The following is a 13,772-nucleotide window of genomic DNA, read 5'->3' on the forward strand; positions in this document are numbered from 1 at the left end:
GAGCTAGGGACAGGAATCATCATGGAGGGGAAGGGGGCGTCAGGGAAGATTCCTCGATGAGGGCGCTATTAGAGCTAGGCTTTGAGCCTCTTTATGAGTTAGTCACAAGGAGTCACAAAAGCACAGGTGAGGGGATGAAGAGGGCCATCGGCAGAGAAAACATTGTGAACAGTGGCACGGAGGTGGGGGGAAGGACAGAACCCAGAGGGGCAGTCCTCAGACTGTCCATGGTCTGGGTCACCGGAAGTTCAGTGGTAGGAGGAAGGTCAGACGCGACCGAGGGGGCTCATCTGCCTCAGAATTCTTCAGTAACAACTCTCATGCCCAGAATAATGAGGAGGGTTCACAATGGGAGAAACGGACAAAGCTGTGGCAGACAAATGCTGGGTTATTAAACACTGTTTCTAAAACCAAATACCTGCTTTGATTTTTCGTAGTACTTTAGTATCTAGACCATTTTACTAATACCTAAATAAATAAATGAATAAATAAATAAACAACAACAACAAAAAACCACAAACCTCTTTTCCAAAGGAAGCATGGAAGGATGACCAGACTCTGCCTTTCCTCTCACCTCCCCTCCCCTTCTGGTCCAGTATTCTTTCCCCATTGCAGAACAACTCATGCTGCCCCAGGAGGTCTCTGCAGAAACCCTTCTGGGATGAGGCAGTCTTCATTTCCCATGACGAAGGGCCTCGCCACGCCTTTCCAGCCTGACGGCTCAGCAGAAACCACAGACAGCCACAAGCTCCCAAGTGCTCGCTCCCAGAACATGTTGTCTTGACCTTTTTCTTTGAGATCCTTAAAGCAAAGTGTCCTTAAACCCAAACCTTCTGGGGCGCCTGGGTGGCTCAGTGGGTTAAGCCGCTGCCTTCGGCTCAGGTCATGATCCCAGGTCCTGGGTTCGAGCCCCACATCGGGCTTTCCGCTCGGCGGGGAGCCTGCTTCCTCCTCTCTCTCTGCTTGCCTCTCTGCCTACTTGTGATTTCTCTCTGTCAAATAAATAAGTAAAATCTTTAAAAAAAAAAAACAAAAAAAAACAAACCTTCTGATTTATGACCCTCTCTGACCTCCGATATGTGCCAGAAGCCAAAACGACTTCAGCTCTGCCTCCTGGCCAGCTGTCCTCCTTCCTTGTCCCAGCCTCTCAGGGATCACGGCTTCGTTGCTGGACTGGGAAGTCCAGAAGCTGAGGAACAGAGACCCTGATCCTACATCATCTTGCTTTTTCTGTTCAGTGGCTTGTCATCCTTTGTAGAGGGAGCGGGGGCTGCATTTAAAACTGGTCCCGCCAGAACTCTCTGACCCTCAGTCTTTCCATAAACTCATTCGAACAATATGAGGTTCAGGATTCCTCTGGCTTTGATGATGCTAAAATCTGCTTGAAAACATGGAGCAATTTTGAGCCTCAGTGAAGAAGTATTTGCAAGATTCTCCAGGTTGCCAGGACGAATGCCAGTAATACGACCATACGGATTAGCGGAATTCGGATGTATCTGTACTATGTCTGCATAGTTGAGGTTAGAGAAAGTGGAGACATATCCCCTCAATGATTCTTCGTTTCCAAATAAATGAGCCACTTTCACAGTCATCCTTTTTAACATGTCATAAAATTAACTATGGGAAAAGATAATGTTACAGATCTCTTTAGGCCCTTCAAGCATGCACAGAGCTACACTTGGCGAGGCAATATGAGGTATCATCAGGCATTAAAAATGTTTTGATTTTAAAACACTTAATGAGGATTCCCGGATAAATTAATGCCCCTCCATCTGCTGTCTTGCATCATAGGTGATATTTTATCCTTGCACGATCATCTCCAAATCTCATTCCACCAGGAAGACTTCTAATCACAGTTTAATTTTAGAGCAATATTCTACTTGGCAATCAATAAGCTTCTGTCATCAAACTTTTATTTCATAGGAGATGCGGATAACATTGTCCATGTTACGCAGAGAGAGGAACACTTTCTGGAGAGGGGGAGAGGAAGGATGTCTATGTCTCCCACTTTCTCCTGCCGCATACCATTCTAGTTCATAGAAGCCTATAAATCAGTACCCCATGTTGCATGTATATTAGTCTCATCAGTTTTACATCATTAACACCATGAAGAAGCCACCACCCTTTACATAGCTTTCCTCCACCAGCTAAGTACATCCTCTTTTTTTTTTTTTTTGAGATTTTATTTATTTACTTGACAGAGATCACAAGCAGGCAGAGAAGCAGGCAGAGAGAGAGGAGGAAGCAGGCTCCCTGCTGAGCAGAGAGCCCGACGCGGGGCTCGATCCCAGGACCCTGAGATCATGACCTGAGCCGAAGGCAGCGGCTTAACCCACTGAGCCACCCAGGCGCCCCTAAGTACATCCTCTTAATAAAGGAAGAATAAATGTATTCTGAGTCTGTTACTAACAAACATTTCCTTCCTCACCAACTTTATCTGGGTCAGGATTCATGAGAGTTATACAATTGTCTTATGGCCGATTAGGGGCGAAGGTGGCCAGACAGGGATACCGCCCTCCGAACATGATGTCCATTGGGCAGTGGGCAACGTGACAAGGCAAGAACCTAAAGAGAGTGTCCCAAGAGTAGTCAGAGAGGTTAGTGAGTGATCAGAACCTAGAAGCTTAGGGTGCAGCAGCAAATTCCATGGCAGAAATGATTCGTGAGTTTAGAATCCTAGAAAGATGGGAGCACCTGGGATTCTAGCAGAATCCTAGAAAGATGGCACCAGTCTAGAGACCTAGGGAGATGGTAGCAGTCAGCATTTCAGAAGGTCAGGGCCAGTGTCCAGAGCTAAGGTGCTAGCCACCACGTGCCCACTGACCTGAGAGGCTAGCCATGTGGTTCAAGGTCCTAATGGCTAAAGGATCTGGGGTGAACCTTCTGGAACATCTATTCCAGTGATGCCCACTACTTTTGTAACTAAGTCCCCTTTGTGGTACATGTTTCCCTCCCTCCATGGACTCAGTGGCAGCGAAGAATTTTGTCCACCAAAAAAAAATGTATTTATAGTCATTCAGTTTCCTATTTGAATCATTCAAACCATAACTAAAACACTAAAGAGAATCTCTCAAAGATGAACTAAGGAGTCCAACAGTAACCTGATGCAATTCTAAAATGAACTTGGCATTTTCATTTGCATGCACAATGGAATGTGTTGTCTTAGTTAAGGATAGTTACACATTTCTGTTTCGCTTTTTGAAATGCTGAAAAGTGCTTAGGACTTCTTTTTATTACCTTTAATGACCCAAGGAGATGCTGGGCTTTGGGTTAGGAGCCACTGATCTGGTACAAACTTCTCATTGGATAGAAGAATTGACAAAGGTCCGGAGAGGTACAATGAGTGCCTTCTGTTCACACAGTGGCTAGAATTCAAGCCTCGAAATACCTAATATAATAATAATTTTTTAAAAAGACCCCTTATATAAGGACTTGAAGCGCATCATAAAATGCCCAGCTGCCTATGTAAGCCTATATACAGGGTACTGTTTACTGAGGATTGCTTTAAGTAGGTTTAATGCAGGACGATGGTCACAAAGATGATCATCACCAAGGATGGCCAGCATTATTTGTGGAGGCTTCGGCAATAAAGGCGGGAAGGTCGGTTTCAGAAGGTTTCCGAATTACTGGTCAACTACCCAAATTTACTCTTGAGTCAGCAGCTATGCGTCAAACACAGCACAAGTTTCGAGGATGACAGAGTTGAGGAAGATGGAGTCTGGTGGGGAAGACAGATAAGGAATCAGGCAAATCTATCAGAGAAGGAAGGTTTTTCAGAGCAAGATTATGGGGGCCTGTGTGTGAGGAATCGGTTAGGAATTTGGGCATCAGTAGAGACTGAAGTTTTTTTGTGGGTTTTTTTTTTAAGATTTTATTTATTTGTTTGACAGAAACACAGCGAGAGAGGGAATGCAAGCAGGGAAGTGGGAAGAGCAGGTCTCTTGCTTAGCAGGGAGCCCCCCCCCCACCAAGTCCCAACATGGGGCTCAATCCCAGGACCCTGAGATCATGACCTGAGCCTAAGGCAGATGCTTAATGACTGAGCCACCCAAGTGCCTCAAGACTGAAGTTCTATGGAATTATATATTATTTCTGCAGGGAGAGGGAGAACAGGCCTTGTTCTGGGGGGATTTTGCAAAGGTGGTGCTATTCAGATGTCTTTTTTTTAAGATTTTTATTTATTTATTTGAGAGACACAGAGAGAGAGAAAGAGGTGAGCAGAGGGAGAAGGAGAAGCAGAGGATCACCACCTGAGCCAAAGATACCCGCTCAAACCACTGAGCCACCCGGGTGCCCCTCAAATACCCTTTCAGAAAGGACCAGGATTCAAGCAAATGGATAGAAGAGTGGGCATTGCCCACAGAGCAGCCAGCCCCTGAGAAGTCTCAGAACGAAGGAAGTCCACCTGTAGCCCAGATGGTGACTCTGTATAAGACAGAAAAAGGTGTTCGTTCCTCAAGATACTCTGTCACCATCTCTCAACTAAGGGTTGCACCCGTACGCATTGGTGGTCCAAATTGAACGCATCCCACCCACCACCGCAGTCTCTGCACAGGGCAATCCCCCTGCACCACATGCAGAGGTCCTGGTGGGGAGTGTATTAAATATCCCGCCCAAGCTCCAACTGGGCTGTGTCCTGAAGCCAGCTGCAGCGGGGGCCTGCCCCGCCAAATTGCGGCAACCGGCCCCGGCAAGCCGGGAGGGAGCCACCGCCACAGACGCGCCTTCAGCGTATGAGCAGTCCTGTTTATCTCTCTGGTCACGGCGCTGAGACCATGGAGGGAAACCTCCATCTCTCAAGGGCAGGCGCGGCTCTTTTTCCTTCCATCTGGACCCAACAGCTTTCCCAAAGCCCTTCGGGCCTGTTCACACGTAGCAGAAACACATCTCTTATTGATCAACAGCTCGGAGGGAAAGTCCCGTGAAATATGCTCTTCCTTTTGTCTCCGACAGGCCCTTCAGCATCATCATGCTGTTCACGAAATTTCCTACATCGCAAAGGACATCACAGATCACCGGGCCTTTGGATACGTTTGTGGGAAGGAAGGGAATCACAGATTTGTTGCCATAAAAACAGCCCAGGCGGTGAGTATCCCCATCCGAGGAGGGCGCCTCTCCTCGTAGCTGTAGGGGACGGCGTGTCCGGTCATGCTGTGGGTCTTTGAAGGCCGCCTCTGATGGAGGACAAGGCCATGCTGATGCTCAGGCTCCCATCTCCAGAGCATAAGTAGCCTCGGAGCAAGGAAATGGTGAGCTCAGGCCCCATCCGGTCTTCTTGTTGTTTTCCTAATGTGTATTTCGTAATGACTAATTATTTCCCTTTCTGACAAAGCTGGATGGAGGCACGACTATACAAATAAGTTTCCTTGTGTTCATAGCCTCGTTTAAAAAGAAAGTAAGAGAAAACAAATAGCTGTTTTGCATAAGGCCTACCCTAATTTTATTGTATTCGAAATTACTAATAAATAAAACCAATGCCTTTTATGCTTATGATTATTATGAATTTGCAAATATAATTAGTTGAAGAAATGAACTTTAGCCTAGATGCAATTTGCTAAACCAATATAAACAAGGTAGAATTAATTAAAGATGGAATGCTTTCAGTTTAATAGGAATAGGAAGGGCTGTGGGTTGTAGCAGGCAAAAAAAAAAAACAAACAAACCAACAAAAGAGGCCGCTCAGGCTCAGGACTGTTCCCGTACTCATGCGCTTCATCCCCCCCTTTACTCCAGGCTGAACCTGTTATTCTGGACTTGAGAGATCTCTTTCAACTTATTTATGAATTGAAGCAAAGAGAAGAGTTGGAAAAAAAGGCACAAAAGGATAAGCAGTGCGAACAAGCTGTGTATCAGGTATACCTGTGAATTTATCGGAGTGCCAGAGAAGACTGGGCCTTAAAATAAACAGATGTGAAAACTGACAATCAGGGCTTGTCCTCCTGCTGACAAGGAGAAATAAACAACGATGAACGGTTCCCGTGTCAATTACAGGCACCGAAAGCAAGCCATTAGAGATGATCTTTTATTCTCTGAAATTCTGGACATGCACGGGAGAGTGAAATTTTGAATTCCGAGGAAGATTCCGGGGCGGGTGGGGGGGGGGGGTGGAGTGAAGAGAAGAGACACAATTGCTTTTTTTTTTTTTTTTTTTTTTTTTTTGCTGTTAAGGGTGGGAGTAGGGTGGCTGCAAGGGTTTTCATTTCTTCTCTGTGGGTTGTTTTCTACCTGAAATGACCCAGCAGCCTCTCCTCCCCAGAGCTGGTTTCTCGGCTGTCCTGTAATTTCTGAATTCAATCTCATACCTCTCCCTTTGTTTATATCCTCTGCTTTTCAACCTCTCTTGTCTCGCTCTGCTGTAGACAATTTTGGAAGAGGATGTTGAAGATCCTGTGTACCAGGTAATTTCTGAAAACCATCGGTGTTTTTAGGATCAGGAGTGGCAAGGCCCTTGTTACAGACAGTTGGTCAGAGCCCTAAAGAGCACCCTGACCGCAGAGCCTGGAGAGGGACCAAGACTAGTTTCAAGACTGAGGGCTGCCAGCCCCTCGGGGGGTGGATTTCTATAGAAAATGAACAGAAGTTTGGTTGGCCTCAGTTACATGGGATCTGGAGTTGCGCTTCTCCCTTCTTAACCCTGCATTGGCCCCCTCCACAATCTATAAATATTTGATCCCAGAGCTGGATGTTTTCGGGAGTCTCCTGAATATTCCAAGGCCATGAGGAGGCTTCTCTGAGTTAGGAACTGGGGCTAGGGACTGAGTTTTGGCGACTTGGAGTACAAGCGCAAAGGGCAGTTTGTATGTTTTGGGAAGGCTGTGGGGGCAAGTCTCTGGCCCCTCTGATGAGCCAGCTCGTGCCATGGGGGCTGTTGGGAGGAGGGTAAGGGTGATCATAGAGACAGCCCAGCCCACAGTTTTCCCTGAACTCTGCAAGGTTGCCACCCAGTGGGGCTGGAGAGATGACTTGTCTAGGATCCAAGTATGTGCTCTGTACAAACAGATGCAGAAAGAAGGGAAGAGGAGGCCTCCCACCGCCAACCCCAGCATCCCCCTCCCCGCCTCATGCTTATTCCCAAGGAGAGAAAGGAGCCAATAAATGGACTTGTTGGATGTAAAACCCTGAACTTATATTTCTAACCAGACATACCTGGGTTATATGTGTGTTTGAAGTAGGAGTATCTAGCCTAAGTGGCTTTTAACAAAAGCCAAAGATATGCTTAACAGCATGGCCTCATGCTAGAACGCTGAGGGCAAGGATTTGTCTAGAATATGAGCTTGGCCCCTGCTAACAGACAGCACAGAGAATGAAGAATATTGCCCTGTTTGAAACCGCCTGGTCCTTTAGAGTCTGAAACACGCACAGGGGAAAAAAAAAAACAATACTGATTTTCAATACTTAAAACTAAGGATGTAAAATCAGGTGATATTTATGGGATGGGGAGATTTGGGGTTTCTAAGCACTTAAGGGCCGAGTTAGGACATTGGTCTTGAGGGAAGCAAAGGGAGGCAATCACTGTAACCCAGATTATGAAGCTGGGCCCCTAGATGTTCCTAGGAGACGTCATTTGCACTCAGCAGTGCGGCACACGCAGACATTACTGAGATCCAATGTCACTGAATAAAGAGGCCACATCTCCAGAAAGATACGCAGGGGTCCCACACCTTCGCTGCTGCTTGACTGGCCTTCAGACCCTTGCTGTCTTCCTTAGCAAAGGCAGGAGCGTGCAAAGCACGTGCCTCGTTTTCAGTGACCTGCTTGCCCCTGGAAGGTGTGTTCTGTTGCGACTGTTTCTTTAATGCTCACTGTGATTTGTATCCTGAATTCCAAATGCCTTTTTTTTTTTTCCTCTCTCTTCTTCCTCTCTGACCTTTTCTCTCTGGCTGATCCGTAATAGTACATTGTGTTTGAGGCTGGACACGAGCCAATCCGTGATCCTGAAACGGAAGAAAACATTTATCAGGTATAAAATCACTTCTCTCTCTTTCCATTGCACCACTGCCTCCGGCTGTTGCACAGAGGGGTCCGCAGAACCTGGGGCGCTGCCCTCATAGGGTCACTCCGTGTCCTCAGTCATCCAGGCTTGGCCAAATACCTTCCTCTGAGTTGGCTTTTACAGATTGACCAGTACTTTCTACACCTTGCTGTGGAAATGTTCAACGGCCCATTGAGTGCAGGGTTCTGATTGCGAATGGGTCTTCACTATTTTCAATAGACTCCAGAATCAAACATTTCCACTGGAATAAAGTAATCCATTGGAGGGTTGCTGTCCCTGATAAAGGAGGGTCCTTCATTTCTCCAAAAAAGGTGCACATCAAATTTCTTTAAAAATCCAACTGCAGGGGCGTCTGGGTGGCTCAGTGGGTTAAGCCGCTGCCTTGGGCTCAGGTCATGATCTCAGGGTCCTGGGATCAAGTCCCACATCGGACTCTCTGCTCAGCAGGGAGCCTGCTTCCCTCCCTCTTTCTGCCTGCCTGTCTGTCTACTTGTGATCTCTTTCTGTCAAATAAATAAATAAATAAAAATCTTAAAAAAAAAAAATCCAACTGTACTCCTGAAAATCAAGGACAAATTCAAAAATGCTGTTGCTAAACAGCACTGGGAATATTAACCGAATAAAAGAAAAGTACAGCTCAAGGTTTTACCCCTCCTAAAGGGAAGGTAAATTAATATTCTTAAATGTCTGCTCGTGGGAAGAGCACTGCACACACTTTGTGATTCATTTGGTTCTGACAAACATGCTATATAAAGTAGGTATTTAATCCCACTTTTACAAGGGGAAACTGAGACTCAGAGATGTTGAATAGCTTCCCGGGGGCTGCCTAGCTATGTAGAGCTGAGATCAGACCCAGTGTGAGTGAAGGCAAAACTCACACGTCCTCCCCCATGCCTTTCCATCAAAGAGTTTGAGAAATTGCACTATAGCAACACATCAAAAAATATGACAGCATCCAATTTTTCACTAATTAGAATTTTAGCCTTAATTTGAAATATAAACATTATGGAGGAAGGAAAAAATTTAATGTATTTAATAAGTGATTTTAATTTTCTTAATTTACTCAGTTGTGAGGTCTGCTTTTCTGCCTTGGGCATGTATTACTTGTGTAATAAAAGTAAGACAGATTTTCAGTTTCTGTCTAATGCACAGAATTCTAAACGACCAAAGTATCATATCAGCTCTGCCGACAGCTCGGTTTAAGCCAGTCCTGTGGAATAATAATCGAAGTACTCTCCACTGGGTCTGTCTGGATTGGATGCAAGTGGGAGGTTGTGGCTCTGTTTAAAATCATCGCTCACGAAGTTTCCGATCTTTACACAGAGGACTTGCATATTTGTTCTCGGTGTCAGATTTTAAATTACTACAATCTCGTGGTGTCTGCATGTGGGGCCAAAGGAGCCATTAACCAGTCATCCTCTGAAGAAAAAATACCTTTTAAGACAAAATTAGGCTCTTCAGTGCAGGGTTTCTGAATCCCGACTGAGTAGTCGTTGGCGGGGCTCCCGCTGTGCCCTGTGGGGGGGACTGTTGGGGGTGTGGGACATCCTGTGTGCAGGAAGGACTGGTTTAGGCTGGCAGAGAGCTGGGCTCTAGTTCTGGCCGCTCACCAGCTACCTTTGGCTGAGTGATGGTGGGCAAGACTCTTGCCCTCTCTGAGACTCCCTTTCCCCAGTGATAAAGTAGGGGAGTAATTTCTCCATAACCCATTCTTGACATGAGAAGGAAGCAAAACCGTGAGAAGGATGTACAGAAGAGACTCTGTCCTGGGTCACACGGTGTGTGGATTCAGGATCTTAGTCCAGGTACCAACCCAGCCATTCATCCAGCTTGCCAAGTCTCTTTCCTTCTCTGAGCCTCAGTGTACTCATCTGTAAAATGAGCAGATAAGACCAAAGGGTCTCTTAGGCCCTTTGCTACTTTTTGCAACTTGTGCCTCATCACAGGACAGTGATTCTTTAGAGATACACGTTGGCTTGCTTTACAAGGCAGCCAGATTCTTGGAGGTGGTGTGTGTGTGAGCGTGGGTATGCCTGTGTGCGCGTGCACGCACGTGTGATGTATAGCTATTTAACATTTTTTGAGTGTTGACTTCGGGCCGGCTCTGTGAATGGGGTTTACATGCAATATCTAATCTCACAAGTGGCTTGCACCATCATTCCCACCTTACAGCCAGAAGAGTGGGGCTCACACAGATAAGGTGTCTTGCGCAAGGTCACAGAGCTAAGAGAGGTGGCACCCTCAAGGCACAGCTAGGTCCCTCTGACCTTGGTAAATAGATAAATCCCGAGGTTCTTTTCTGCTCAGAATATCCATGAGTGGATTCTGTGTAGGTTTCAAGTCACTATCTAAAAATCACACTTGTGTGTTAACAGTCCTGACCTCCAGATCTCCCCGTCTGTCCATCATGAGCAGGAAGGTACCATTTAAAGAAATGAATATTTTATCACCCTCTGTTCTCCTCACTTGCTTTGCCAGTCAGCTGAGCTCCAATTTGCTTAAGGAGAGATAAGCTCGTGGACCTGAAGATAAGGCTGGGCTTTTAAGGAGCTGTGATTAGGAGCCTGGCTCCTCTTTGTGTTCTAAGAACCTAGGAGTATCCCATAGCTCTTCCTCCAGAGTAGATGGCCCTGTTTTCTTCTTCTGCTGCTTGGCCCAGGGTGGGTCTCAGATTTTCATCCGTTCCGTTTTCCGGAAGGAGGCAGACCTTATCACTGGGGCGGAGGAGGCACCTGGGGCCTACTCCTTGAGCTGTTTTGTGGCCTTGGATGAAGTCCATCACTTCTGTATCTTGGTCTCCTGGGCTGTAAAATGAGGGATGCTATGTCATCTGCTTCTAGAAGTGACCTGAAGGTATAAAGCGCTGGGTGCATAGTAGGTTCTGTGTAAATGTTCGTTCCCTTTGCTTCTTAAGAATGTCATCAGTATCCGATGCTCTTCAAGATGTCTCACGATGATGCATTAAGTGCAGTAGAACCTGACTCACCTGCCGCCTCCTGTCGGAGAGCCTAGTGGAAAGTTGCCACCTCGCCTGATTGCTACTTAACAACTCCCACGTGAGGGAGGGAGAGACTCTTGAGTAAATGTAACCTCTCTTTGAGGATCAGTAGTCTCATTTCCCAAACCGCATTAAGAATAATAATGGTCTTCCTTTTTTGCATGCGTCAGAAAAAGTTATCCGTCATCTTTTTACAAACAACACAGAACCTCGAGGCACAAGGGTCTTTATGCCTCACTTAACGTTGACCCTCGCAATAACTCAGGAGGATAAGAATAGCTACGATGATTATCGTTTTAAACCATAAGAAAATCAAGTCCTCCGATTCAAGGGCCGGGCCCGAGGCCAGAGCCTCTGCTTCTAAACCCGGCATTCCGGAGCGAGTTAACAACTTCCTGCGCCAGCAAGACGGCGGCCTTCCACACGGGCACTTTTCACGTTCTTTGGTTTGAAAAATCATTTTTAATCACCCGTGATGTATCAAGTACTGTTGTTCTAAGATGATGAGCCTCTGCTCTTACATCACTCAACCCTTAAACTGCCTCTCTAACACTATTAGGATGTTACTGAGCCGAAAGCGTCTTCTGTGCTTATGGTGGTTCCCGTATAACTTCCACAGTAATTCCACATCTGTTAACTCCTTCATTCAAATCGCAGTTCTGTATGGAGCACCTAGTGTGTGCCAGGCACGTAGAGATGGAATGGACCGCGGCATGGTCCCGACCCTCCGGGACTTTCTAGGCACCCCCTTGCATGCCTCCGACAGCTAGATGAGAAGACTAAGGTTCAGAGAACAAAGGGACCCTCTCAGATCACACAGCCTGTGGCAGAGCCAGAATCAGGAACCAGCTCTCCCGCTTCCGTTTGGTTCAGAACTGTTCTCGCTCGTTCTGCAGTGTCATGTTAGGAAATGGTCTACAGGCAGATGCGACCAGGCAGGCAGCGAGGAGAACAGGGACCAGGCTCTCTCTGGCCTTCACCCCTCAGGCACTGCTGCTGGTGTTCTGCCCTTAGCACATGCCTGGTAAATGTTTGGTGCTTAAACATTGCATAACCAGTATTTACCGATGGGGAAACAGGTAGTGAACTCTTCCGCCCGGCCCCAGCTTAGAACTGCAGTGTGGTTTGACAGCTCCCGTATAAGATACAGAACATTTTATGCTCACGGGAGCAGCCCGATTTCTTTCCCACCTCCCCCGAATAAGACAAGCTCCATTCCTTCGGGGGCCATACCCCAGCTTGTTCTCCATCACTGTCCCGGGCAGTGCACAGAGCATGACGCATAATGGGCTCTTGGCCGCTTTGGTTTTTTTTTTTTTTTAAAGATTTTATTTATTTATTTGACAGAGATCACAAGTAGGCAGAGAGGCAGGCAGAGAGAGAGGAAGGGAAGCAGGCTCCCTGCTGAGCAGAGAGCCCGATGCGGGACTTGATCCCAGGATCCTGAGATCATGACCTGAGCCGAAGGCAGCGGCTTAACCCACTGAGCCACCCAGGCGCCCCGCTTTGGTTTTTTTTTTAGTGGAAGATCGTACCAGAGGTTACAAAGGGTACAGAGGAAGGCTCCCACCAGGTATAGAGCCAGGCGAGGCTCCCAAGAAGACATCCCAGCAGATATAAATCTTAAAGGACAAACAGGCAGATTGATATCTCACCCATGGGAGAGCCGAGCAGCCAAGCTTTTTCAATTATGCACATTTTGGGTTTATCCGTCCTGCCGCTTTTCCGTTTGCAGGGATAATTGAGAGTCAGCCGTGGTTCAGCTTGCTAAGTGCTCATAGTGAGCCGTGAATTACGGGGCACAGAAATGCTGTTCATTTGGCTCAGGAAAGGGTGAGCTAGTAAAAATACAAGTGCGGGCTGGTAATTTATTGGCCCTTGTTAGCAAGGACTCGGTAGGCATTCTTAGAGGATTCTTTTCAGATGGAGGCCCGTTATCAGGAGCAAAGAAACTATATTCTTCATTGACGACCAGCGAGCTGAGGTTTGCAAGAGCAGCTCAGAAAGTGCATCTCCGTGCTCCCTTGTTGTCCTCTTTTCTGCAAGAATGCGCACAGCCTTCTGAGAGTATGGTAGTGATGTCCAAGGAAAAGATGCCATCAGAACAGCTACAGGGATGGGGTATGGGCGTGGACGGGGGGTGAGATGCAGCTGTCTGTACAGTGGAGTAGTTAAAAAGCAGAGCGCCAGGATTCCGACTCTGGCAGCCCTGCTCACCTGCAGGAGCCCCTCTGGGCTTCCTTTTCCTCCTCTGCACCACGGGGGCAGTTGTCATCCTTACCCAACTGACTGGTCCCAAGAATTACATGAGAATACGTGTAAACACAAACATTCAGAACAGTGCCTGGCACACAGAAGGCACCCTGTCCATGTGAATTCATGCCGTTAGTCATAAATGTCTCATCTGGCGGCCAGAAAGAGCTGGGTTTGAATCTCATCACTTAACTAGCCTGCAAGCTCTGGAAGGGTTTCCCTAACCTCTCTGAGCCTCTCTTTCTATTATGTAAAGTGAAGATTCTGATACCAAGTTCTTAGGATTATTATAAGGGTTTTAAGTTGAGCTGATGCGAGTTCAGATAGAAAGGGGGACTCGAGGAAGGAGCCGAAATTCCTCCTTCTTCTCCTCAGTGGCAGAGTTGGCTGGTCCAAGCCTAAGAGATACTTTTTCTGTTTCCTCACTGTTGCCCACATTTCTGAGGATACATTTACCCTGAAGACATTTACCCAATGCCTACTGAGCTGTAGGCACCATGCTGGCTCTTAAGGAGCTCCCGATCTGAT

General features: G+C 46.9%; 1 protein-coding gene across 6 annotated transcripts in view; it reads left to right on the forward strand.

Annotated features, from left to right (window-relative positions):
- Positions 1-13,772, forward strand: part of DAB1 (DAB adaptor protein 1) — a 407,123-nt gene that overhangs the window by 330,403 nt on the left and 62,948 nt on the right. For 4 of the 6 annotated variants that reach the window (XM_047727154.1, XM_047727155.1, XM_047727156.1 and 1 more), the window contains exons 5-8: positions 4,954-5,085; positions 5,734-5,853; positions 6,360-6,398; positions 7,895-7,960. In XM_047727154.1, coding sequence (XP_047583110.1) covers positions 4,954-5,085; positions 5,734-5,853; positions 6,360-6,398; positions 7,895-7,960 — 357 coding nt within the window. The remainder of the gene's footprint in view (positions 1-4,953; positions 5,086-5,733; positions 5,854-6,359; positions 6,399-7,894; positions 7,961-13,772) is intronic. The other 2 variants (XM_047727158.1, XM_047727159.1) reach the window with 1 other exon arrangement.

The sequence above is a fragment of the Lutra lutra genome, chromosome 4, assembly GCF_902655055.1.
Source record: "Lutra lutra chromosome 4, mLutLut1.2, whole genome shotgun sequence".
In the NCBI taxonomy this organism is placed as follows: Eukaryota; Metazoa; Chordata; class Mammalia; order Carnivora; family Mustelidae; genus Lutra; species Lutra lutra.